The sequence below is a fragment of the Phaenicophaeus curvirostris genome, chromosome 33 (genome assembly GCF_032191515.1).
Source record: "Phaenicophaeus curvirostris isolate KB17595 chromosome 33, BPBGC_Pcur_1.0, whole genome shotgun sequence".
Taxonomy (NCBI): domain Eukaryota; kingdom Metazoa; phylum Chordata; class Aves; order Cuculiformes; family Cuculidae; genus Phaenicophaeus; species Phaenicophaeus curvirostris.
In genome coordinates, this window is record NC_091424.1 from 783,817 (window position 1) to 811,260 (window position 27,444).

General features: G+C 49.6%; 2 protein-coding genes across 2 annotated transcripts; both read left to right on the plus strand.

The window, feature by feature from the left end:
• The first annotated feature begins 8,959 nt into the window (after nucleotides 1–8,959).
• On the plus strand, nucleotides 8,960–9,877 carry LOC138732499 (olfactory receptor 14J1-like). Its single transcript, XM_069879103.1, has one exon. It carries the CDS (start codon nucleotides 8,960–8,962, stop codon nucleotides 9,875–9,877), a length of 918 nt encoding a protein of 305 aa, XP_069735204.1.
• A 9,947-nt stretch (nucleotides 9,878–19,824) lies between these two features.
• Nucleotides 19,825–20,757, plus strand: LOC138732500 (olfactory receptor 14A16-like). Its single transcript, XM_069879104.1, has one exon. The coding sequence runs from the start codon at nucleotides 19,825–19,827 to the stop codon at nucleotides 20,755–20,757; it is 933 nt and encodes a 310-aa protein (XP_069735205.1).
• The last annotated feature ends 6,687 nt before the right edge of the window (nucleotides 20,758–27,444 follow it).

Genomic DNA, 27,444 nt, shown 5'->3' on the forward strand with positions numbered 1-27,444 from the left:
ATGAGACAAGCTGTGTGTGCGGAAATGGTCCTGTCGCCCCTTGGACCCTGGGATGGGATCTGGGCACACAGAGCCTCTCTTATGCTGGCCTCATCCAAGCACCCAAGAGGCACATCGCCATCTGCACCTGAGCTGTGGGAGGCGTGGAGCTGGGCTGGGACGTCATCTGTGTCTGGATGGAGAGGAATCAGCCCCTGTGGCTGGCCCAGCCCTGCTGTGCTTGGAGCAGCAGCTGGGAAAAGGCCTCGGCCAGGGGCAGAGCTCCTTCCCAGGGGTGCTGGCTTGTTCATCCCTCCCCGCAGAGCCTCACGCTGGGCCCTGGCAGGAGCAGGAGCTGGGCCCTGTCCCTGCCCTGGCAGCATCTCTCCTCCCCCGAGGCTCAGCCGTGTCCCTGCCTCTCAGCGTGTCACCCAGGGGCCGTTATTCCCCACGGGCAGATCAGGAGCTGGAGCCTGCAGGTGCACAAACCACAGCCCACGTGACCTCCCCCCGCAGCGCCCAGGCAGGAAGTTTGTGGTTTCCTGCTGGCACCGAGCCCGGCACAGCCCCAGGGAGCCCCCAAGCCACCAACCCCGACTGCTCCACCAGGCCTGAAGGGCTGCTCCTTTGGCTTTGCAGGCACCGTGCTGGGCAGCTCCTGTCACCAGGATCCCCTCTGATGGACACGGCTGCTCTGCACTGACCCCACGGCCGTGGGGAGCATCATTGACGAGACCTCACACCCTCCTGCTGCCACTCTGTGTGCTCAGGGGTGACAGTGACGGTGACTAAACCCCATCCTGCTGCCACCCTGTGTGCTCAGGGGTGACAGTGACAGTGACCTCAGACCCTCCTCCTTTTGCCACTCTGGGCTCATGAGTTAAATGGTCACACATGTGTGCTGTGCATGGGTTCTGCTGGTGATGGTGCCTCCAAAAAGCCATATTTAGTGGTGTTTAAACCTTATTGTGATGTCATCAGAAGCCCCCACACAAGCCCTGTGCCTGCTCATTACCTAAAAGCTGCTCTGGCACCGGTGCAATCCCGAGCTCGTACACAGCCACGTGCCTGCTCCTGGACCATCCACCACTCAGCCACAGGTGACCTCACAGCATCTACCACTGCCATGTCTGCTCCTGGTCTATCAGGTGTTCAGGTACCACTGGCATCACAAGGAGGTTCACAAGCCACGTGCCACCTCCTGCTCTATCATCTGCTCAGGCACCAGTGACCTCACAAGCACCTGCACCATCTACAGGCCCTCTTCTGCTCTATCAGCTCCTCAGGGGTGACCCCATAAGAACCTGCACAACCCATGGGCCTTCTCCTGCCTTATGAAGGAATCAGACACTGAAGACCTCACAAACACCTACACAAGCTTTTGTCCTTCCCCTGGCCTGTTGGATCCTTGGTCATCTGTGACCTGACAACCACGTATCCAACTATATGCTCTCTCCCCACTTGTCAGGAACAAGGGACCTCACACGCTCCTACAAATGCCACGAGTCTCCTCTACTCGGGCAGTGGTGCCCTCACAAGCACACACTGTCCTCTTTGCTGCGTGATTGTCTTTTGGGGTGACCCCTACTGACATCAAAACCCTTACATAATCACTTCCTCCCTCTCCCAGCAGGATGGGGGAGACAATCTCAAGGACAATAGAAAGAAAACAAAACTCCTGGGTGAACATAAAGAGAGTTTCATAAGTGGAGGGAAGAAAAATGAAACCAGGGATGGAGAAGAGGTCAGTCCCACCAGTAGAGTGACGTCCAGCCAGTGTCCAAGCAATGGCTGCTTTGGAGAAGCTCCCCTCCCACTTTTAGTGCTGAACAAGGTTCTGTAAGGTGTGGAATTGCTCTTTGGCCCATTTGAGCCACTTGTCCTGATTTTCCCCCTTCCCAGTCTCTTCCCACCCCAAGCCTCCTCGCCCTGGGGCAGAGTGAGAAAGAGAGAAGGCCTTGTCTCTCTGCCAGCTCATAGCAGCAGGAGCTGCAGTTCCAGTGTGTTATCAGCACCCTGAGCAGAGCACAGCCCCACACGGGCTGCGAGCAAGAAAATTAACTCCATTCCATCCAGGCTCTGGGCAATCTCCATCTCTTAGTCCACATTGGTTTGTTATGGTTTGAGGTAGAGCTGAATCGGTTTTCTCAATTTAAACTCAAAGTTCCTGTCCTTGGACACTTCAGACATGGGACATCTACAAGTTCTCTGGGCAACCTGTTCCAGCTCCTTGCCACCCTCTTTGTAAAATATTTCTTCCTTGCCACCCTCTTTGTAAAATATTTCTTCCTTATATCCAATCTAGATTTCCCCTTTTCCTGTTCAAAGCCAATGCCCCTTGTCCGGCCACTACAGGCCTTTGTAAAAAGTCTTTCTTGGCCTGTGACCACTGTGATTTCATCTGCAAACACCCTGGAGAGTGCCCAGAGACCTCCCAGGATGGGGTTTGGAGGCCTCAAGCGTATGACCAGTGGCCTCCAGGTTCATTGGTGTGGAGACTGCAGGTATTGTAGGATTCGCCTGAGAGTGCTTCAAGGGTGGTTTCAGAGATAGTGGAGCTGGTTTTAGCTGCTGTTGGGTGCTTTAATTGGCATCTGAATGCTTGGGCCTTTTTCTCAGGAGCTCCCTCTGACCAGAGCCAAGGTTGGCTCAAGCAGACCCTGCCTGGACATGAGTGACAGGCGTGGGCTAAGCCAGGTCAGGATGGGAAAGAGCAGGGGCTGAGCTTGCCCTGGAAAGCGAGACGTGCACCAGCGCCCGCTCCTGACAGGGAACCTGCCTGCAGGAATCCCCCTGCTCTGTGGTGCCGTCAGGTGCTGGTGTCCCCCTCGGCCAAACTGTGCTGGCAGCTCCCAGCTCGGGGTGTGCAGCCGTGCCAGGTCCGTGCCATGGAGGAGAGTCCCTGTCCTCTATCTGCAGCTGAGACTTCAGCAGCCTTTTCTCTCCACAGGATCCGCTCAGCAGCTTCACAAGCCCAGATGGAAACCAGCAGCCACCCCTCGTGCACTGACAGCCCAGCCATCCACCACAGTACCCCTGAGAGCTGGACCCAAGTCCAGCAGCCACCACTCCTGCCTGGAGAATCATCACGCCCACTCTCCTCACAGCCATCGCTCCCCAACCAGCCCATCCCTGGCACCCATGCTGAAACAGAACCAGCAATTCAGCCTCCAGACACAGTTGTGATTGAAATGGTCCCTGAACCCTCGCAAAGCCTGCCGGCGTCCCTCCTGCCATGGGCCCTACCCTAGCAGCCACTGCTCCTGCTGGAACACGGGCACGCCTACTATCAGCCCCCAGCCAGACCATCCCTGGTGTCCCTGTTGCAGAGGAAACAAGCCCACAGTCTCCAGACGCAGCTCAAAATCAAATAGGCCCTGCAGCTCCCCCAGCCCACAGGCCGTCCTGATGCCATGGAACCAACAGAACCTCAGCTGAAGCCGGTGGAAGAGAAAAGACCCTTCCTGGCTTTGTGCAATGGCGAAAGCAGAAAGAGGAAACTGTGGAGAACCCTGGGACACCACTGAGAGGGAGAGGTGGTGGAAGATGTAGCTGGATTAAGGGCTTTCTCCAAGTCCCTTCATGAGCTCCTGTTTGATGGAAATTGGAGGATGGTTTTCCCTCATGAACTCCTCACGGCTGTGGAGTGTGGCTCAAAAAAATGGCGTTCTGGGAACTGACTTGAAGTGAAATGTCATCAATTGGTTAATTTGAACGAATTTGTGCATTCTAAGGCAGCTTGCAAACATTCAGTCATCTGTTAGATTAAAATAACTCCTGATGTGTGGTGAAAGCAGAGAAACACGCATATAAATAGTGTAATGTGCCTGTCTGGAAGGGAGCTGCAGAGTGGACTCCAGTAACACCTTTGACACCATCTCCCTCAGCTCTCTCCTGGAGAAGCTGGTGGCTCATATCTGGGGCAGGCATGCTCTGCACTGGGTGAAAACTATCAGGATGGCCGAGCCCAGAGAGTTGTGGAGAATGGAGCTCAATCCAATTGGTGGGCAGCCACAAGCAGTGTCCCAAGGGCTCTGTCTTGGGGCCAGTCTTGTTCAATACCTTTATCCACTATCTTGGTGAGGGAATCAAGTGCTCCTTCAGTCAGTTTGGAGACGACACCAAATTGTGTCAAGGTGTTGGTCTGGTAGTGGTCAGAAAGGCTCTGCAGAGGGATCTGGGAGCCTCCTGTGACCCAACTCTTCTGTAAAACATCAACAACTGAACTCTTCTGCGACCCCACTCTTCTATGACTCTTCTATGACGTGGATCCTCTATGATCTGAGCATTCTATTAGCAGACAGCCCTAAACCATGAGGCTTCTGTGAACCAAACCTTCTATGACCCAACTCTTCTCTGACCCTTCTATCACTTGACTCCTCTAAAATTCTTTTATGACTCGAATCTTCTGTGATCCAGCTGCTCTATGACCTCAATAATCTATGACCCAACCCTTCTATGGCCCAGCCTTTTGATGACCTAAGAGTTCTATGGCTTGACTCTTCTATGACCCGATTCTTATATGACCTTTCTATGACTCTGTTATGACCCAAGACTTCTGAGTCCTGTCTCTTCTTTGACCAGACTCTTCTATAAAAGACTCTTCTAAGTCCCATCTATGACTCAACTCTTCTAGGAGCCTTCTATCACACAGCACTTCTATAAATGTTCTACAACTGAATTCATTCATTGAACGGTTGGACTCGGTGATCCGGTGGGTCTCTTCCAACCTGGTTATTCTGTGATTCTGTGATTCATGACCTGACTCCTATCACCATACTCTTCCATCACTCCTCTATGGCCCGAATCTTCTGTGACCTCAGTCTTCTATGACCCAACACATCTAAAACGTGAGTCTTCTATGAACCAAACATTATGAAAGACAGCTGTGAGAAGCGGGATTGTTTAGCCTGGAGAAAAGGAGGTTGAAGGAGACCTTATCACTATCTACAACTGCCTGAAAGGAGGTTGTACCAAGGTGGATGTTGGTCTCTTCTCCCAAGTGACAGGTGATAGGATGAGAGGAAATGGCCTCAAGTTGCACCAGGGGAGGTTTAGGATGGACATCAGGAAAAATTTCTTCGCAGCAAGGATTCTCAGGCAGTAGCAGAGGCTGCCCAGGGAGGTGGTGGAGTTGTGGTCCCTGGAGTTATTTAAAAGATGAGGTGATGAAGTGCTCAGAACTCTTATCTAACCCTCTATGACTTTCTATGACCTGACTTCTCAATGACTCTTCTGCGACCAAACATCATTGTTACCCATATATATTATGATCAAACCCTTCCACAACACAACTCTCACATGACCCAACATGTCTGTTACCTTCTATGACTCATATTCTCTGAACCAACCCTTCTATGACCAAACACTACTAAAAACCAAATGAACTCACACTTCTATGACTCGAGCCTTCCATGACTCAAATATTCCATGACACTTTTATGATCCAAATTTTCTGTGGCCCGAGAATTCTACTACCCAACTCTGCTATGAGATGACTATGGCCCAACACCTCTATGAACCTTCTGTGACTGATGTCTATGAACTGACTCTTCTAAAACCTGATTCTTCCTACACCCAAGATTCCTGTGAGCCTTCTAGGACCAACACTTTTATGACCCTTGCCTTCTAGGACCCAACTCTTCTGCACCTGCATGGAGCTGTGTGAGAACCTTGGCATCTCCCGTGACTCTACAGGCCTGTGTTTGGAATTACATGGAATAACTGCTTCCAATTTGATTCAGCAATGTGAGAATGTCCATGGCATCAGTGACATTGTAGCTAAAGCCAGATCTGCCTGACCAGGGCCCAGGGGTCAGGGCCTGGACATTCTGCTTCACCAAGCAATCCCAGGCTTTTCTCAGCATCACAGCTGCCGGCACAGCGCCTTTGCCCTCCTGCAACCATGGCCTCCATGGTTGTCCCTGGGGAATGCTGTGTTAGTAACAATCCTCATTGAGACCAATTAATACTTCAAGGTACTCTGAGTTGTGTTCTTGACTTCTTGAGAGCTTTGCTCAATCTCCTCTCAGCAGCTGAGGTTCAAGGACTCATCAGCAAATCCACCCTGGGTCTCATTAAACTACAGAAAGCCTTAACAAGCTCTTTCTCTTCCTGGCATTTTCTTCAGGTCTTCAAGCGTTGTACATCGCCCTGGAGTTATTTCCCAGTGTGGTTAAAGAGGAAGATTTCAAAGTGCACCTAAATATATATATATATATGTTGTGTTTAATATTTGTATTTCATTATTTTTCAGCTCAGAGAACAAATGACAGAGGCGTCCTCCAATGGGCATTAATGCTGAGTGTCACCTCAGGAGGTCTTGGCACCATGGAGAAGTACCCCTTGAGGTCTGATCCTGCATGGACAGTCTTGATCCTCATCCCCCCAGCCCCACTATTTCTGGCAGTGACCACATGGGACTTGCAACCCTTTTCCTTACTTCCCTTTCTCTTTCCATTCTGACAGCCTGGGGAAATGAGGTCATTCTCTGTCACCTTCCTGGTGGCACAACCCCCTTGCCCTCCCCAGTGACTCTCTTGCCCAAATCATGCAGTAACATTGCAGGAAAGAAACGTCTCTGACAGATGAGGGAGGGAACATCAGGGATGAGTTCAGCCTGTTTCTCAGCAGGTTCCCCTGGAGCCCCAGAGACACCTCGAAGGAGCCCAGAGATGGCAGGGAGGGAGCTGGTGGCAAGTGGGCAGCGCTACAAAGAGCCAGGTCTGTCCAGGAGCAGCTCCTCTGCAAAGCCCAGCAGGGCTGAGGGCACTGCCTGCAGGCAGTGAGGGGAGAGGAGGGAGCAGAGAGAGGGGAAAGGCAGGGTGGGGTGAGAGGAATCTCTGCATCTCTTAGTAAAAGGCAATGCAGCTTCAGTTCCTGGAGGGATCTCCTCAAGGGGACACATCCCACAGTCGTCCATAAATACAACCCTCACTTTCTCTAGATAGGAAGAGGAGGAGGAGAACTTGCTGCATATCAGGGACTCTGCACTGGACCATTACAAGGACAGAACACCATCTCTGCCTTTTGCTGCTGGCTGTGGGGGTGTAAAGGCGAATCTGCACTAGTGGATGCCCAGGGCTGTCCTTCCAAACAGTTGATCATGGAGGGGTGGGGAGAAGCTGTGTGTGGAAGGAGGAAATTGCAGCAAGGCAGAGTCATTCTGCTTCCAAGAGCTCTGGGTCACCCCTAGAATATTTCCAAAGGGGTGTCTCAAGGAGGTCAAAGCAAGGATTGCTCTAAAGGTAAGGATCTTGCCTGAGACTGTGTTTTCTGTTTCCTTTTCCAAGGGAGTAGGGAGGGGGAGAGAAAAGAAGTAGAAATAAAGCACTCGGTTTATAACAACTCATTGAGATTTTTGAACCGCACCTCTTGAGTTAACAGTAGGTCAGTCAAGACCCTGGTAAAGTCCCCTCACCAACTTCTCTGCCTATGAACAGCACCCGCCTCATCTATGCTGGACCCATCAGGTTGTTCCTGTAAAGAGGATCCCGTGCTCTGGCAGTGCCCTGCAAACGGGGAGGTTTGTGTAAGGGTGTGCCCAGAGACTGAAATGGGGTCTGTTTCCTGCAAGGAAAATCTCCAGGCAGAAGGAATAGGATCACAGAACATAAAACAGAGACATTGTGGGAGGGCGAATTCCAAAGTACTATGTGATCCCCTGCAGTGCTGACCCTTCCTCTGAGCAAGCCCCCTTGCTTCCTCTCCCACCCAGCAAAGCCTCTGCCCTCAGGGCTCTGGGCTCCAAGGCTGAGCCCCCTCCTCTGCAGCCACAGCTCCAATGCCCTCTCCAGAGCCCAGGGGCTGAGAGCAACTGCCCGGCAAGGTTGATGTCTGGGAGGGTGCGAGCACAGCTGGGGAAGAGTAACGCTGTCTGCATGTTTGATTACCTCTGCCCTGGCCTGTCTCAGCCAGACCCTCACTCTGTTTCTCCCCGTTTCTTCCCTTGACTCTGCTCTTGTTGTTCTTCTCTTCTTGCTGCCTGGCTCTCTGGGGATGGAAGTTTCAGGTACAGAGTCACCCACTGCCCTGGTGGCTCCTTTCCTGCCATTGTGTCCATGGGGACCCATGTCCCAGCTTTGCTCTGAGTTGTGAGGCTGTGGGCAATGCGGTCAGAGGGGCTGGGAAAGGAGCTGAATCTCTCTTCATCCAATGCCATTCTGCAGACACTTGGCTTTCTCCTTAGGTGTCCTTCCAAGCTGTGAGTTTCCCTCCAGGATGTAAACATGGCCTGTCACATCTTGGTGTGACCTGGAAGCTCCATAGAGAAGCAAGGAGACGCTCCAGCCAAGGAAATTCTCTTGGGTTTGTTAAATGAACCGTGTGTGTCCTGGGGTGAAAATGGGTTCTGAGAACTTAGGAAAGGGTGAGACATTCAGTGCTGTGAGACAGACCCTTTTGCTCTCAACAGGGCCTTGAGGCTTTTCAGGGTAACATGGGACTTTGATCCCCCTCCATCTCAGAAAGGCACAAGCCCAGGGCAGCTGAAAACAAGAGCAAGGGACTTGAAGCTCTGCTCCTTCTGCACTGAGATACAGGCAACGTTCTCGCCTTGCAGGGACTGCTTTGTTGTCCCTGAGTGCAACAGAAAGTCTGAGCATTTCTGATATCACCCTCTCAAAAATATGGAAGACTAATTTCTTGGCACTGGGAGTGCAGATGCTGAGAAGCCCTTTTGCATGAGGAGAAGTTTTAACTGTAAAATTGGAATACTAGTTCTGCTCACACCATCCCCATGACCCCCTTGCAGAGTAGGGCTGAATCATTGCAGCCAGCGGGCAGAGGTCCTGCTCCTCTGGCACATTGAGCCAGCATCAATCAGGGCTCCAGGCATGGAGATAAAAGATGAGCTCCTGGGAAAGGAGAAGCAGTGGAGAGTGGGCATAGTGAGAAATGGCTTTAATGTTCCTCAGAGACATCTCACGTACTTTTCACTGATTTTTTTTCATGTTCAGTGCTTCACATCCAGAGGCAGCAGATGTCCAACATCAGCTCCATCACCCAGTTCCTCCTCCTGGCATTCGCAGACACATGGGAGCTGCAGCTCTTGTACTTCTGGCTCTTCCTGGGCATCTACCTGGCTGCCCTCCTGGGCAACGGCCTCATCATTACCATCATCACCTGTGACCACAACCTCCACACTCCCATGTACTTCTTCCTCTTAAACCTCTCCCTCCTCGACCTGGGCTCCATCTCCACCACTGTCCCAAAAGCCACATTCAATTTGCTTTGGAATGTCCACATCATCTCTTACTCAGGATGTGTTTTCCAGGTCTTCTTTCTATTCTTCTTCCTTGGAGCAGAGTATTTAATTCTTATGTTCATGTCCTATGACCGCTACGTGGCCATCTGCAAACCCCTGCACTACGGGACCCTCCTGGGTACCAGAGCTTGTGTCCACATGGCAGCAGCTGCCTGGGGTGCTGGGTTTCTCTATGCTCTGCTGCACACAGCCAATACATTTTCCCTGCCCCTCTGCCAGGGCAATGCTGTGGAACAGTTCTTCTGTGAAATTCCACACATCCTCAAGCTCTCCTGCTCACACTCCTACCTCAGGGAAGTTCGGCTTCTTGAGTTTGGTGCTTGTTTATTTTTTGGCTGTTTTGTTTTCATTGTGGTGTCCTATGTGCAGATCTTCAGGGCTGTGCTTAGGATCCCCTCTGAGCAGGGCCGGCACAAAGCCTTTTCCACATGCCTCCCTCACCTGGCCGTGGTCTCCCTGTTTATTAGCACTGCAGTGTTTGCCTACATGAAGCCCTCCTCCACATCTTCTCCACCCCTGGACATTGTGTTGTCAGTTCTGTACTCAGTGGTGCCTCCAGCATTGAACCCCCTCATCTACAGCCTGAGGAACCAGCAGCTCAGGGATGCTGTGTGGAAACTGAGAACTGTATAGTTCCATCAAGCAAAAAAATGTCGGGCTTCTGCATAGCAGATCTAATGTAGCTCACTGCAGACCCACCCTACATTCTGTATTTTCCTGTTTTGGTGGTATTTTTTAGTTATAATAATGTTCTCATTCTCTCTCTAATTCATTGTCTGCTTGTCTTTTCTGAATGAGTGTCTGTGTAAAAGAGGACATGTGCTCCCTGTATGTTTGAAAAAAATAAAGGGACCTGTAGTACCTTTATTTTTTGGGAAGACCCTTCATCCAAGGCCTTTTTGGAACTGCAGGGAGAGTTCCTGTGGGCATGGGTGGAGAGGAAAAGAGTCCCAGCACGGCAGCACTGCCAGGCACCAGCACTTCATCTCCCAGGGCTGTCCTCTCTCCACTTCCACCCTCTCCTCCTCACCCCTTGCCTTGCTCTAAGGCCTGAGGGCTCTGAGCTTGGTCACAGCCGTGCTGCGTGGCAGTGCTGTGCCCACAGGCAGGGACAGGCAGGGGCACTTGAGGGACAGAGCTGCCTCAGAACTGCCTTTCCATAAAGCAATGGGATCTCCTCAGGGCAGGACCTAAGTCTTAGTTCTTCTTTCAAGGTCTCCCTCAAGGACATGCCAAGAACACGAGCCACAAATGAAAACACCAGTAAAGATAAACTGTGGGGTGTGATGCGTTTGGGAAGGATTCAGTTTCTTTTCACAACCAGGTTTCTTTTGAGAGGCCTTTAAGATCAGCAGAGCAGGATCTGGTCTGTGCCTATGTACACTGGAGCCTCCACAGAACCTGCCTCAGGGCAATCATCCTGGAGTAGCCCCTCAAAACCACCATTCCCCTCACTGCCCTCCCACCCCATCTTGCAGAGGTTCTTTGTCCCTCCCTGGAAGGACACAGAATGAGGAGGTCAGAGTCCATGTTCTCACTCTACAGATAAGATGTGAGCCCGTACGCCATGTACATGAGGTGAGATGATCCCAAGCAAACACAAACAGCTCTTCCTTGAGTTTCCATGAAGTCCTGTGGGACAGAAAGTGTCTCAAGGTCACTTTGAGTTGAGAGCAACATCCCAAGAGTAAGTGCCTGAATGCACCTCTGGGATGTGCTTCCTTCAACCAAGGCCCCTGTGCCCATTCCTCATGCTGTGGGCATCTCAGATGAGTGAAGAGCAGGGCAACACACTGCAGGGCTGAGACACCTCCCAACCTCTGGACATGGCCACAGAAGGTCAGAGAGAGACTATGACGTTTATGTCCCCTGTACAAGGGCCTGACTCTGCCTCTCAATATCCCTGGATGCATAAGTAGTCCACAAGGCCAGCTCAGACGTGGACTCCTGACAGAACCCTGACATTTCTGTGTGTGACCCCAGGAACAAACCCCACTGGCCCAGGGAGATTGATCTCAGCTCCCCTGGAGAGGCTCAGTGCAAGTGTTCCTGTCTGCTGCATCACCCTTATATGATGTAAGTGCCAGAGCAATCAGAGAGGTTCTGGAAAAGGAAATCATCAAAAATACCTTAAAGATGAGGAAGAAAGAGAATTGGGAGAACTGCAGGTGGAAACCCCTGGAAGGTGAGGGAGATGAAATGCACAGTGTACCAGACAGAGAGATGGCAATGAAAGCACAGGGGAAGGGGAATGCTGCTTCTCCTACAAACCACACACATTCTCAGAATCCATATTTTGACAGCATAGAAATTCCATGGATATTTTGTTGGAAGTTTGGAATCATTTCAGCTGATGAAACAGAGCAGTTTGAGATATCACTTAAGGTACTGAGAGCAGTTCTCATGTTTTCAGACCAAGCACCATGCTCTGACCATCAGCACCCAGTGCAAACCTCTAGAGGCCCCGGTGTGTCTGAGGGGTTTGCCTGGGACTGCAGCTGTCAGAGAAGACTGAGGGAGCCATGTCACTTCCCTCATTTCCATCCAGTCCTGAACATTCATACACTTTATTTGGGGAGTTCCAAGCGTTTAGGTAAAGCGGGCGGTACAGGGAGAGCACTTTGAAGAAGTGCCAATAGAATTCTCCAAGTGATGTTGATGCAGGGTGTCTTCTAAGGAGGTGTGGACATGTAGGGAAAGCCTCAAGGTGGACCTTGAGGTCCACCACTACATGGAGAACCTTGCTCTTCACCTCCCCAGCCCCGTCATGTGTCTCTCTCTGTCAGGTTGTCTATGTCAGTAAAAAATGCATATCCCTATGACACGCAAAGTGTTTGGATCCCTCCCAGAGCAGGTCTTAGATTTTCAGTCTATCCAGAAATTGACCTTGGATCCCATAGTCTCCCCAGTTACCCAATAAATAAAAAAAATTACAGAGAAAAACTCCATTCTTGGATTAGTCTTTCCCTTGAAAATAGAGTCATAGAATATCTTGAGTGGGAAGGGATCTATAAGGATCATCATGTCCCATCCACTAGACTACTTAAAGCAAACCTTATGACCAAGAGCATCATCCAGACATTCCTTGAACTCTGACAGGCTTGGTGCCATAACCACTTCCCTGGGGAGCCTTTTCCAGTGACCAACCGCCCTCTCAGTGAAGAACCATTTCCTAATATCCAATGAGAACTTCTCCTGATGCAGCCTCCACCCATTTTCATTTCCTATCGCTGGTCACCAGGGAGCAAAGCTCACCCATCAGTTGTGCAGAATGGTCCGTGCTGGAGCTGGCAATGGGAGTGCCAAGTGCCCTGTGCACCTTCCCAGTCTGTCCCTGCCACCAAGGGCACCCACTGGCCTCCTGTCCTGCACCTGCAGGGCTGGGCTCTGCCCCTCACACCTTCTGCCGGTGTCACACCCCCACTGCCTGGGGCAGCAACACCTTAAGAAGCACTGAATGAGGATTTGGGCAATCAAAATTGTGAATAATTCTAAATATGAGGCTGTGTTCCTTGAAAGAGGCATTGGAAGATAAAAATGAGCTTTTCGAACCTATAAATAAGGGTTTGGCCTCTAAAACTCGGGCCTCAGGCTACATATGAGTCTTTTGACAGTGCAAGCAAAGGCCACCTCTGTGGCCCCAAGAAATGAAGCTCTGGTCCTGAATGCAGGTCTTTGGGTGCTCCATTTGAGGGTTCATCTGTAAAAGAGGGGATTGGATCCTTTCCATGAGAGTCTGGAGCCTCAAAAGAAGGGTTTGGGTCCTACAAATGGTGCTTTGAAACTGGAACTGAGGCTTTGAGCCCTGACATCAGGCTTTATTCCCTAAAGTGATGCTGTGGTAACAAACACTAAGGTTCTGTGCCCTAAAAATGGGAGTGGAGAGGCTCAAAATGATGATTTGAGCCTTCACAATCATGGACTTGATAGTAAAATTAGGCTTTGTTCCCTGAAAAGGAGGCTTTGAGGGCTGCAAAAGAGATTTGAACCCTTTTAGAGGCTTTTGTCTCTGAAATTGAGGCTGTGGAAATAAAAAATTCAGACTTTGGACATAAGAAAAGGTGCTTTTGGCCTTAAAATGAGTTTTTGAAGCTCAAAAAGGGAGGCTCAGGAAAAAAATGAGGGTTTATACCCCAAAACCGAGGCTTTGGGACCCAAAAGAGTGATTTCCCTGCATTCTCAGGCTCTGAGCTCTCCCCAGCCCTCCCCTCCCACTGGGGGCAGGGAGGTCACACCTCATGCTGTGGGCCCCTAACTCCATCCTGGCAGACCTCCTCCAGGTCCTCTCCAATTTCTCTACTTTGCTTTTCAAATGTACGTCTAGCTGGGTCCTGTGGCATTGTCCTGGTGCCAGAAAATGGAGGGCAGCGTTTGTCTCCTTTGCCCAGCACCAAGAGTTGCTTCCTCTGCTCCTTCCAGTGAGTGGCAGGGGGTGGGCAAGAAGTTTTCAGGGGGACACAGCCAGGAGAGCTGACCGCGGCTGAGCAGAGGGAGATCCCTTCACATTGATGACATACTCAGTGATAAAAACTTTGATAGAAGAAGGAAGAAGGAGATTTTTATCAATCAAGGTGATGGGTGGTGGTAGATTGGCACCAGGACGCTTGCTTTTCCTCACTCACAAGAGACCTCCAAAACCCCAAACTCTTTCAAAAAAGATTTTCCAAAGAAATATTGATCTTCTCCTGGAAATTCCAGCGCCTGGAGAATAGAAGGCTTTGGGGAGACCTTATAACAGCCGTCCCGTACACGAAGAGAGCAACCAAGAATGCTGGAGAGGGGCTTTTTAAAAGGTCATGGAGGAACAGGATGAGGGGGAATAGATTTAAATTGGAATGGGGAGAATTTTTAAATCGCTCAGAAAGAAGGTGGTGAGGCTGTGGCCCAGGTTGCCCAGGGAAGCTGTGGATGTTCCCTCCCTGGAGGTGTTCAAGGCCAGCTTGAATGGGAACTTGAGCAGCCTGGTCCGGTGGGAGGTGTCCCTGCCCATGGCAGAGGGGCTGGAACTGGATGGGCTTTGAAGTCCCTTCCAACTCAAACCTGAAATATATGGAAGTATAAACTTCAACTAAAACATATTTTTCTTAGTAGCACTTTGAAATCTTTCTCTTTAACCACACTAAGGAATGACACCAAGGAGCTTTGCAAGTCTTGAAGACCTGAAGAAATCTCCAGGAAGATAAATAGCTCGTTAAGACTCTGTACTTTAATGAGAGCCAGGGTGCATTTGCTGATGATTTTTTTCATGCTCAGCTACAGAGAGGAGATTGAAAAAAAGCTCTCAAGAAGTTAAAAGCAAAACTCAGAGTAACTTGAAGTATTAATTGGTCTCAGTGAGGATTGTTACTAACAAATTGTCCTTAGGGACTCGATAGAGCCGATAACTGGAGGCCATGATTGAAGGAGCACAAAGGAGCAGTGCAGGCATCTGTGGTGCTGAGAAAAGGCTGGGTTTGTTTGGTGAAGCAGAAAGGCCAAGCCCTCACCCCCAGGCCCTGGGCAGGAAGATCTGGCTCTGACTACAATGACACTGGTGTCATGAACGTTCATGCTGGTGTCATCCTCATGGCCAAATGAAATCTGCGGCAGTTATTCCATGTAATTCCAAACACAGACCTGTAGAATTATGGGAGACGCCAAGGTTCTCACACACAGCTCCATGCAGTAACAGAAGAGTTGGGTCATAGATGGGTAGGGTCATGAAAGGGTTGGTTCTTAGAAGAGTTAGAGAAAATGGGTATGACAAGAATCAGGTAATAGAAGAGTTGAGTCATAGAGGAGTAAGAGAGAAGTGCAGTCATTGAAGGTTTATAGAAGTTTTGGGTTATAGAATTTTCAAAGCAGAAGTGGGTTATAGACTATTCAGGTCATGAAAAAGTCATAGAATATTCAGGCTATGCAAGAGTCAAGTCATGGAAGTGTGAGATTATTTTGGTTTTAGAAGGGTTTATTCATAGAAGGATCACAAAAGAATTGGTTCATAGAAGGAGTGTGTCATAGAATAGTCATAGAACAGTCAGGTAATTGAAGAATCTGGTCAAAGAAAGTTCATAGTCAGGTCATGGAAAGTAGGATCATAGAGCAGTCAGACAACAGTCAGGTCATGGAATGAAGTGTTGTGTCATAGAAGGCTTGCGTCATGGAAGGGCCTGGTCATATAAGAGATGGGTCACAGAAGAGTTGAGTTATAGATGAGTCAGGTCATAGAGGAAGAATAGAACTTTCCAGTTGCAAAAGGTTTATAGAAGTCTCGGGTCACAGAATTTTCCCGTGACAGAAGAGTCAAGTCAAAGAAATGGGAGAGTTTATTTGGGTAATTGAAGAGGCTGGTCATAGAAGGGTCATTGAAGAGTTTGGTCATAGAAGTGTAAAGTCATAAAATAGTTGGGTCATAGATTATTCAGGTCATAGAAAGCCACAGGAAGATCATAGAAGAATTGGGTCATAGAAGGCTTGACTCATAGAAGGCTCAGACTCTAGATGAGTCAGATCATGGAGGACCCTTAGAAGAGTGGGGTGTTAGAAAAGCTGGTTCATAGAAGAGATGGTTCATAGAAGGCTCATTGAAGAGTAGGGTTGTACAAGGGGTGTGTCACTGAATTGTTGGGTCATAGAAGCACTAGTTCATAGAAGGGTCATGGAAATGTTGGCTGACAGAAATCATAAAACACCGCTGGTGGCTCATAGAAGAGTCAGGTCATAACAGAGTTGGATCACAGAATTGTCAGTTGATAGTAGGCTTGGTTCCTAGAACAGTTGGGTGATAGAAGCTTTGGGTTTTAGAAGAATTGTGTCATAGAAGCATCAGGGCATAGATGATTTGCATCACAGCGGAGTAATAAAAGACTTGGGTCATAAAAAGTCATGTCATAGAAGAAAAGAGAATACTTAAGTCATTGAAGGTCATAGCAGGCTCAAGTCACAAAAGGGTCAGGTCATACAAGAGAGGGGTCAAAGGAGGGTCAGTTTATAGATGAGTCAGATCATAGAGGAGTAATAGAAGAATTCAGTCATAAAAGGTTCATAGAGATGTTGTGTCACGGAAGTCTCAGGCCATAAAAGATTTGGGTCATGGAAGAGTCGAGTCATAGAAGCATGAGAATTTAGTCAGGAAAAGGAACGATTGGGTCATAGGAAGTTCTTAGTAGAGTTAGGCCGCAGAACTGTTGGGTCATAGAAGAGTTGGGTCAAAAATAATTCAGGTCATAGAGGAGTTATGTAAAAGAAGGATGATGAGACACAATCTGCCCAAGGGAAATCCAGTCACCTTCTCTTTCAGACATGTAGAAATAGAATCAAAGAGGAAAACGTCTGGGGAACAGCCTTTAGCTCCCCTGCTCATCCATTGGCCATTTCTGAAAAGGACGGCAATGTGGGAGTGGTGCCAGTGGTCAGGGTGTTTCCTTAGCCTCCATGACCTTGTGAAGATGATGGGGAGTGGCCTCACTGGGACATCACCCTGCTCACTCAGCTCCCTGGGATGCTGCCCCTCCTGTCCGATAGACTGGGAAGGATTTTGTTTGCTCAAGGGATCCCTGACTTGATCCTCTCTCCTGGCTTGCCCATCTCCTGCAGAGTCCTGCCCTGAGCCACAGAGGCCTGAGAGACCTTGATGGAGAAGACAGGGACAAGGAGAACACAGGGAGTCTCACATCTGTCTGCACCTGTTTACTTCCGATACCCAGTAGGACCCACACACGGTCTTTGTTTCTTCTTTAACTGTTCCTGAAGAGGCCAACACTCATCATGGGGCCCTTGAATGGCCTTTCAAGTTCAGACTGAATCATGGAGGATTCTGTCCTTGAAGACCATCTGTCCTGAGCTCTGTGACCTTGCTCTGTCTCCCACAGGAATGGCTCCAGCTCCTCCTGCCTGTGTCCCTGGCTGAGGGCATTGCTGCCCATTGGGGCTGAAGGCCTCCACCTGTGGCCCCAGGCAAGCTCATTCCTGCCATGAGGAAACCGAGGGTTCAAGACCCCATCAGTTGGAAGACTTTGCTTGCAACAGAGACATGTCAAGGACAGAAGAGAGTTGAGTGTCTTTCTAGTCCCAGGTCTAAAAAACTAGGATGAATTAGCTAAATTCAGTCAGTGGAAAACATTCTCCAGCTTGGAGAAATCAGATCATTCCCTGTCACCTTCCTGCTGTCCTGTCTAATGATGAGAGAAATAATAGATTGTGATTCTCCTGTTCAGCTGTTTTTCTAACAGGAGTAAGGATACTGCAGGACAGAAGTGTCTCTCCTACATGAGGAAGGTAACTTCAGGAATGGCATCAACCTGTTTCTCAGCAGGTTCCCCTGGAGCCCCAGGGACACCACAAGGGAGCCCAGTGGGGTCAGAGAAAGCGCTGCCTTGGGCTGCTGCTCTGCTGCTGAGCTGGGCTGGGCTCCTGGCAGGGAGGGAGCTCATAATGAGACAGGAGTTCATAAAAGAGCCAGGTCTGGCCAGGAGAAGCTCCTCTGCAAAGCCCAGCAGGGCTGAGGGCACTGCCTGCAGGCAGCGAGGGAAGAGGAGGGAGCAGAGAGAGGAGAAAGACATCCTGGGAGGAAAGAGGAGGCTTCATTTGGAGACAAATCTTCACAGCCCTTCTGAAGGTGAGTCTCTGGGTGCAGGACAATGCAGGTGCGGTTCCCGGAGGGATCTCCTAAAGCCAGCACAGCCACATCCTGAGGGATCTGTCAGGAGGGCTCTTGCAGTTTCTCCAACATAAATTAAAAACAGGGTCAGTGCTGCTCCACATCACCCCATGATATTTCTAAGAGGACAATTCAAAGGGAAGATCAGGACAGCGATTACATTAAAGATAAAGAGCTTCACTGGGTCTGTGTTTTCTGTTACTTGCACTTGAGGTATTTCAGGGGCGAAATGGACAAGGGACTCTCATGCTGGAACAATTCACTGTGACTCCTGAGCTGTGTCCTTGAGTAATCAGTAGGCTTGATAGGAGCCTCCTTAATTGTCTCCAGCTGCTCCTCTCTCATGGACAGCACAAGCATCACCTTTGCTGTACCCATCAGGCTCAGTCTGTCCTGTCCTTTTCTGCTTACAAACAAGACCCTGTGCAGAGCTTCACACGGGAAACAGGCCGGTTTGTGTAGGGCTAGTGGTGTGAAGAGAGGGTCGGATCTGGTCTGTGAGCATTGACAGGGAGAAGATGTGGGACAGGGAAACACCTATGAGGAAATTCCCAGCAGAAGGGACAGGATCAGACAATGAGAGGAATCATAAAATTGAGGCTTTGTGCAAGTAAAAATGCAGAAAGCTCTGTGTGATCCCCTGCAGTGCAGCCCCTTCCTCTGAGCAAGCCCCCTTGACTCCTCTCCCACCCAGCAAAGCCTCTGTCCTCAGGGCTCTGCGCTCCAAGGCTGAGCCCCCTCCTCTGCAGCCACAGCTCCAGTGCCCTCTCCAGAGCCCAGGGGCTGAGAACAACTGCCCAGCAAGGTTGGTGACTGGGAGGGGACGAGCACAGCTGGGGAAGGGGAATGCTGTCTGCGTGCCCGGCTGCCTCTGCCCTGGCTTCTCACAGCCAGACCTTCCCTCTGTTTCTCCCTGTTTCTCTACCTCTCTCTGTTCTTGCTGTTGTTTTCTTGTTCTCTCTGCCAGGCTCTCTGGGGATGGGAGTTGCAGAGTCAGGCACTGATCCTCTGTGGGGCTGTGGGCAGTGCATTCCTGAGGAATTAACAGACTCTTCTGTACTGAGATATCATCATTAGGATACCTGGCTTTCCTTGAAGCGTCCTCCCAAGCACTGAGAAGCCCTCCAGGGTGCAAACCTGTCCTATTGCAGCTTTGTGTTACCTAAATGTCTGTGGAAAAGCACACGGATGCTCCTGCCAGGGGAGTGTTGTGTTTGTGAAATGCACTGTTTGTGTCCTGGGCTGAAAGTGGAATGCTGAGACCTTGAGAAAGGGTTACATGGTCAGTGCTTGGCAGAAGGTTTGTCTGCTTTCTGCACATCCTGGTGGCTTTTAAGGTGAATATGAAAGTGTGATTACTCTGTCTCTGAAAAGTTCATACCCAGGGTAGCTGGAAACTAGAGTGAAGGACAGAGCAGCTCCCCTCCCTCTGCACGGAGCCACAGGCAATGCTCTCTCCTCCCAGGACTCCCTCTGTTCTCCCTGAGTGCAGCACAGATTCTGAAGTTTTCTGTCAGCCAAGACACTGCCCAGGGTGGGAGAAGGATCTGTAAAAACCCAGGCTTCTCAACCTGACTTCTTCCCTCTCAGTTCCTCACCCTGGCAGTGCAGATGCTGACAGGCCCTTCTGCACCAGGAGCTGTTCCCCAGGACAAAGCTGACGCCCAGCAGTGTCCCCTGTCCCCACTGTCCCCATAACCCCCTGCTGCAGAGCAGGGCTGACTCGTCGCAGCGAGTGGGCAGAGGCCCTGCCCCTCCTGTGACATTGAGCGAGCACCAAGACGAGCTCCAGGCATGGAGCTGGAGGAAGGGCTGAAAAAAGGGGACAAGATGTGAGCAGCAGGGAGGGGCATGAAAAATGTCTTTGATTTGTCTCAGAGGTTATCCCAACTTGTCACTGTCCTTCTCTCATATGATAGTGTCCCGTGTCCAGAGGCAGCAGATGACCAATGGCAGCTCCATCACCCAGTTCCTCCTCCTGGCATTCACAGACACACGGGAGCTGCAGCTCTTGCACTTCTGGCTCTTCCTGGGCATCTACCTGGCTGCCCTCCTGGGCAACGGCCTCATCATCATCACCATCGTCTGTAACCACCACCTCCACACCCCCATGTACTTCTTCCTACTCAACCTCTCCATCCTCGACCTGGGATCCATCTCTACCACTGTCCCAAAATCTATGGCCAATTCCCTCTGGGACAACAGGGCCATCTCCTACATAGGATGTGTTGCCCAAGTCTTCTTTTTATTTTTCTTTTTTTCAGCAGAGTATTTTCTCCTCACCATCATGTCCTACGATCGCTATGCTGCCATCTGCAAACCCCTGCACTACGGGACCCTCCTGGGCACCAGAGCTTGTGTCCACATGGCAGCAGCTGCCTGGGGCGCTGGGTTTCTCAATGCTCTGCTGCACACAGCCAACACATTTTCCCTGCCCCTCTGCCAGGGCAATGCTGTGGAACAGTTCTTCTGTGAAATCCCTCACATCCTCAAGCTCTCCTGCTCACACTCCCACCTTGGAGAATCTGGGTATCTTGGTGTTAGTGCCGCTTTAGCTTTTGGGTGTTTTGTTTTCATTGTGGTGTCTTATGTGCAGATCTTCAGGGCTGTGCTGAGGATCCCCTCTGAGCAGGGTCAGCACAAAGCTTTCTCCATGTGTCTCCCTCACCTGGTTGTGGTCTCCCTGTTTGTCAGCACTGGCATGTTTGCTAACCTGAAATCTCCCTCCATCTCCTTCCCAATCCTGGATCTGATGGTATCACTTTTGTACTCACTGGTACCTCCAACATTGAACCCCCTCATCTACAGCTTAAGGAACCAGCAGCTCAAGGATGCAGCGTCTAAACTCATGGCTGGATTTTTTAAGCATCACTGATCTGCCCATCTTCTTCTGACCATCACTCACAGTGACAAGCACTGCAGAAATATCCTTTGGTTGCAGTTGTGCTTTGCTTTTTAGGTTTTCTTCACTATGATAATGTTGTCTGAATAGAAATGTCATTATTCTGGTCACTCCTGTGTCAGTATCTCTCTGTCTCGTGTGACCCCGCGACTCTGTAAACAAGGAGCCATGCTCTCTGTGTGCTTAAAGAAAATAAAGTGCCCTGCAGCTACTTGTTTGTCCATGATCCTTCCTCCAAGGATTTGGAGCCCCAGGGATACCTTCACAAGTATAGGAGAAAAGAGTTCCAGCTCAGCAGCACTAACAGGGAGCACCAGCGCTTGGTCTTGCTAAAGCTGCTCTCTTGGCACCTCCATGATCTCCTTCCCAGCCCTTGTGCTGGTGGAAGGTGTGAGTGCTCTGAGCTTGGTCACTCTTCAGCCGTGTGGCTGTTCTGTGATCACAGGCAGGGACAGGCAATGGGCACCTCTGGGACAGGGATGATGTCCATGGGGTTTCTGTGGAGGCCTCTGGGACAGAGAGATCCTCAGGGTCACCTCACCTTGAGAACAACGTTCCCCGGAAACTGCCTGGGTGCAGCACTGGGATGTGCTTCCTTGGACCAAGGCCTCCGTGTCCATTCCTCATGGTGTGGAGCACCTCAGATGAGTACAGAGCATGGTGACCAACCCCAGCTCTGGGAGTGGCAGCAGGAGAACAGAGACACTGTGACTGCTGCTGTGCAGCCGCTGTGTGAGCACAGAGAGTCTCTGAGCCCCTTGGGTGTGAGATGGGGGCACAAGGTGTCCCAGTTCAGCCTCTGTGATCTGGCAGCAATCAATGGGAAGGAGTTCCTTCCCCACCTTAATCGGGAAGGGGAATCTAGAAAGGAAAGGGTGTCCTGAAGCTTGAAATAAAAAGATGGATTAAATAGAAACAATAAAACTTCACAGTACTCCTAACAGTAACACTTACACTAACTCTCATGCTGGTCCCAGGGCTAGTTTTAGTACCACTGGTAGTGGCAGAATCATAGAATCACAACACAGAAGCATGAAATGGTTTGGATTGTAAGGGATCTTAGAGTTCATCCAGTTCCCACCCCCTCTGCATGCGCAAGGACACCTCCCACTGGATCAGGGTGCTTACAGCCTCATCCAAACTGGCCTTGAACTTCTCAGTACTAAAACTAAAATTAATACTAATTTAAATATACTGATATCAAGTCATTTGGCCCCATTATAGATCGTGCACTACCAGCCATTGTCCCCTGGACACCCTGGGGAAGATGAGCCGGGTACATCATCCCAGATCAGTCCCACAAACCGACCATTTCCATGGCACCTCCCAACTCTGATGAGGGACTTTTACTTCATGGACACCTCTGTCATCCTTCTTTGCTCAGTGACAAAATTTTAAAGCCTATTACCCTCATACTTTGTCCCAGACTCAGATGACTTCATTACTCCTAATACTTCTGCCCATCCCAACCCCAGGAGGAGCACCGAGGATGGAGAAGAATGAGTTAACAGTCAGTGAAGGACATCTCTACTGCTCCTTCCTCCTCACACTTCTCCCTGCTCCAGCCTGGTTCCTCTCCATGGGATCCCACCATATTAGCAGTTAAGCATCTGTGTGGTTCATTCCTCTCTCTCTACCCACGGGGCAGTGTCACGGCTCAGAGAGCATCCATGGGCCTTCATGGCCCTGACCAGCATCTCCTGGGGCCTCCACCCACCCCTCTGTCCATGGGCAGGGATACGCTGAAGCCAGGACTGAGTTACAGCTCCAGTTTGATCTGAGCTGTGGGTTTGTGGGTCTGCAGACACAAACACAGCCTGGCCTGCCCATGGGCCTTGTTGAGTCAGACTTGCAGAGTCACTTCCCAGCTTGGTTCTTTCTGGGCTGTGCAATGGACTCAAACTATGGATCTCCAAGTTCCAGACCCCAGTGGATTCACACAGGCCTTGGGCATTTCTGCTGCCGTCCTTCCCATCACTTGGTCAGGTTTGGGGAAGAGAGAAAGGGAAAGCAGGTGAGGTTTAAGAGTGCCAGTGACTGAAAGGGAGTGCAGAGCCATCAAATGTGAAAAGATCTAAAGGCAATGCTTGTCCAGAACTGGTCTCTTCTGTTCCTTTCTTGGACAACTTAAATCTTCAAAAGGAACATGGAAGTGCTGAGATCCTTCATCTCCCCCTCTTTTAGCATTTAAGCTGAGAGCACACAAGTAATTTTGTTTGAATTCTGTTTTCAGCCTAAAGCGCCTCATGGTCTGGAGATTTGCCAGGAGACTCTCAGAAGTATCCCCCCTCCTCTGGACAAGAATGTGGATGTTCCCAGGAGCCATGGCCGACAGATACCTGTGTTCATGGAGCCTGTCAAATACCGAAATCCTTTCTTTTAATCGTGGCATCGGTGCCTTGTTGATGTCTAAACTCTCTGTGTGGATGCTGACATGGACTCAGCAACTAGTCTGATGTCAGAGCTGGCCCTGCTTGGAGCTGGCATTGGACTAGAGATCACCTGAGCTGTCTTATAAGATGTAGATAAGATGTATAAGATGTAGATAAGATGTATAAGATGTAGAGGCCCACTTAGCAGGTTGCCCCGAGTCTCCCCAGCAAGCCAAAGTGTGCCCTCACCCCTCGTGCTGTGGGCCCTAACTCCAGCCTGCCAGATCTCCTCCAGATCCTCTCCAGTTACTCCACTTTCCTTTTGAAACGTGAGACTCACTGGGTCCTGTGGCATCATCCTGGTGCCAGAAGAGTGAAGGCAGCGATTGTCTCCTTTGCCCAGCATCAGGAATTGCTCCCTCTGCTCCTCCCAGTGAGGGGCTGGGGGTGGGCAAGAAGTTGTCAGGGGGTCACAGCCAGGAGAGCTGACCCCGGCTGACCAGAGGGAGATCCCACAACATAGATGCTACCCTCAGTGATAAAAAGTATGCCAGGAGAAGAAAGAAGTGGAGATTTGTTTCATTCAACGTGATGGATGGTGATAGACTGGAGGGGTGTCAGTCTGCTGGAGGGAGGTGGCAAGTGATGGTATTTGCATTGGGTTTAGGTTTGGGTTTATGTGGTTTCTTTATCTTTTTCCTTTTATCTATTAAACTCTTTCTAGCTCAGCCCACAAGTCAAAAAACATTTCCATGGAGCAACATGTGCAGAGACTTTGCCAGCTGAGGAGTGCCCTGAGGAGTTTCACCTGGGCCCCAGGATGCCTGCTTGTCGTCATTCCCAAAAATCCTCCACCAATCCCATGCCTTTTCAAAAGGGATTTTCTAAAGGGATATTCATCTTCTCCTGGAACTTCCTCAGCCTGCAGGAGACAATGCTTCAGGGAGACCTTATAGCAGCCTTCCAGTACCTGAATGGAGTCACCAAGAAAGCTGAGGAGGGGCTTCTTACAACCACATGGAATGACAGGACAGTGAGAAATGTTTTAAAGTGCTGAGGGGAGGATTTAGATTAGACATTAAGAAGACACCCTTCACAAAAAAAAGGTGGTAAGGCAGTGGCCCAGGTTGCCCAGAGAAGCTGTGGATGTCCCCTCCCCTGGAGGTGTTCAAGGCCAGCTTGGATGGGGCCTTAAGCAGCCTGATCCAGTGGGAGGTGTCCCTGTCCATGGCAAGGGGGTTGGAACTGGATGGGCTTTAATGTCCCTTCCAACACAAACCATTCTCTAATGCTGAAAAGTCTTGAAATATAATCTTTAAACCAAAACATATTTTTCTTAGGTGCATTTTAAAATCTTCCTCTTAAACCACATTGGGAATTGACTCCAAGGAGCTGTGCAAGCCTTGAAGACCTTAAGAAAACAACAGGAAGAGAAATTGCTCGTTAAGTCTTTCTGTAATTTAATTAGACCCAGGGTGGATTTGCTGATGAGTCCTTGAATGACCACTGCTGAGAGGAGATTGAGGAAACATCTCAAGAAGTCAAAAGCAAAGCTCAAAGTTCCTTGAAGTCTTAACTGGTCTCAGTGGGGATTGTTAGTGACAAAGCCTCCCCAGGGACTTGTTAGAGCCCAGAATTAGAGGCCATGAGTGCAGGAATGCAAAGGCGCTGTGCAGGCAGCTGTGATGCTGAGAAAAGCCTGGGTATTCTTGGTGAAGCAGAAAGGCCAAGCCCTGACCCCCAGACCCAGGGCAGGCAGATCTGGCTTTGGCTACAATGGCACTTGTGCCATGGACATTTTGACATTGCCTAGTCAGAATCACAGCAGTTATTCCATTTAATCCCAAATACAGGCCTGTAGGGTTATGGGAGGCTCTCACTCGGCTTCCTGCAGTTATAGAAGACTTGGGTCCTAGATGGGCAGGGTCATAAAAGGGTTTAGTCATAGAAGAGGAATAGAAATCTTGGGTATGAGAAGGGTCAGCTGAGAGAAGAGTAGAGTCATAGAGGAGTAACTAAGGAGAGCAGTCATAGAAGGGTTATAGAAGTTTTGGATCATAGAATTTTCATAGCAGAACTGGATCATAGATGACTGAGTTCATAAAAGGGTCATAAAATATTCAGGCCATAGAAGAGTCGAGTCATACAAGTGTGAGTTTGTTTGGGTTTTTGAAGGGTTTATTCACAGAAGGGTCACAGAACGGTTGGTTCAGAGAAGGGTTGGGTCATAGAAGAGTCCTAGAACAGTCAGATAATTGAAGAATCTGTTCACAGACGGTTCATGGAAGACTCAGGTCACGGAAAGTCGCATAATAGAACAGTCAGACAAGAGTCAGGTCATGGAATAAAGTGTTGTGTCATAGAAGGCTTGAGTCATGGAAGGGCCTGGTCATGTAAGAGATGGGTCACAGAGCAGTTAAATTATAGATGTGTCAGGTGATAGAGGAATAACAGAAGATTTCAGTCATAGAAGGTTCATAAATGGGTCGGCTGATGGATGTCTCAGATCAAAGAATTTTCAGGTCATAGCAGTATGGAGTAGTAGAAGCATGAGAGTTTATTTGGATAATGGAAGGGTTTGGTCACTGAAAGGACATTAAAAAGTCAGGTCATAGGAGGGTCAGGTCATAAAATGGTTGGGTCATAGATTATTTAATTCAGAGAGGAGTCAGGTCATAGAAGGATCAGAGAAGAATTGGGTCCTAGATGGCTTGATTGGTAGAAGGCTCAGACTCTAGATGAGTCGGATCGTAGAGAAGTCACAGAAGAATGGCGTGGTAGAAGAGTCGGTTCATAGAAGAAATGGGTCAGAGAAGGCTCATAGAAGAGTAGCGTTGTACAAGGGGTGTGCCACTGAAGTGTCAGGTCATAGAAGCACTAGGTCATTGATTGGTGATAGAACTGTTGGGTCATAGAAGTCATAAAAACACAGGTGGTGGCTCATTTAAGAGTCAGGTGATAAGGGAGTCAGGTCATAGAAGGGTCAGTTAATAGTAGGTTTGGTTCATAGAACAGTTGGGTCATCAAAGGGTTGGGTTTTAGAAGAGTCGGGTCATAGAATTGTCAGTGCATAGATGATTTGTGTCACAGAAGAATCAGAGAAGACTTGGGTTATAGAAGGACAAATCACAGAAGAGTCAGAGGATAGTCAAGTCATAGAAGGGTATAGAGGGCTCATGTCACAGAAGTGTCTGATCATATAAGAGCAGGTCAAAGAAGAGTTGGGTTATAGATGAGTTGTATCATGGAGGAGTAATAGCATAGTTCAGTCCTGAAAGGCTCATCGAGGTGTCGGGTCAGAGAAGTCTCAGGCTATAAGAGATTTGGGTGGTAAGAAGGGTCATAAAAGATTTGGGTCATGAAAAGTTGAGTCATAGAAGCATGAGAATATAGTCAGGAAAAGGAAGGAACAGGTCATAGAAATTCTAATGAGAGGCAGATCATAGTGTTGGGTCATAGAAGAGTTGGGTGAACAACTATTCAGAACATAGAGGAGTTGGGTCATAGAAGGACGGTGAGACACAATCTGCCCAAGGGAAATCCAGTCCACTTCTCTTTCAGACATCCAGAAATAGAATTGAAGAGGAAAACGTCTCGGGAAAAGCCTTTAGATTCCCTGCTCATCCATTGGCTATTTCTAAAAAGGACATGTAGTGTGGGGGTGATGGCAGTGGTCAGGAAGATCCCCCCATCTCCATGACCTTCTGAAAATGATGGAGAGTGGCCTCATGTGACATCATCCTCCTCACTCAGCTCCCTGGGATGCTGCCCCTCCTGTCCCACAGACTGGGAAGGATTTTGTTTGCTCAAGTGATCCCTGACTTGATCCCCAGTCACCTCTAGTTGATCTCCCCCAGCATCCAGCCCTGAGTTACAGAGTCCTGGGAGACCTTGATGGGGAAGACAGAGGCAAAGAGGACACAGGGAATCTCAGATCTGTCTGCACCTGCTCTTTCTAAATTCAGCACTGCCCACACTTTGTCCTTTACCAGTCCTGAGAAAGTAAACACTCATCATGGGGCACTTGAATGGCCTTTCATGTTGAGACTGAATCACAATCTGGACCCTTGCTTGGAGGATGCTGTCCATGAAGACCATCTGTCCTGAGCTCTATGATCATGTCCCAGCTCTGTATCCCACACGAACAGCTCCAGCTCCTCTTGCCCGTGCCCCTGGCTGAGGGCATTGCTGCCCACTGGGGCTGAAGCTCTGCAGCTGTGGCACCAGGCAAGCTCATCCCTGCCATGAGGAAACAAAATGTCCAAGAGCCTGTGTGAGCAAAGGCTTT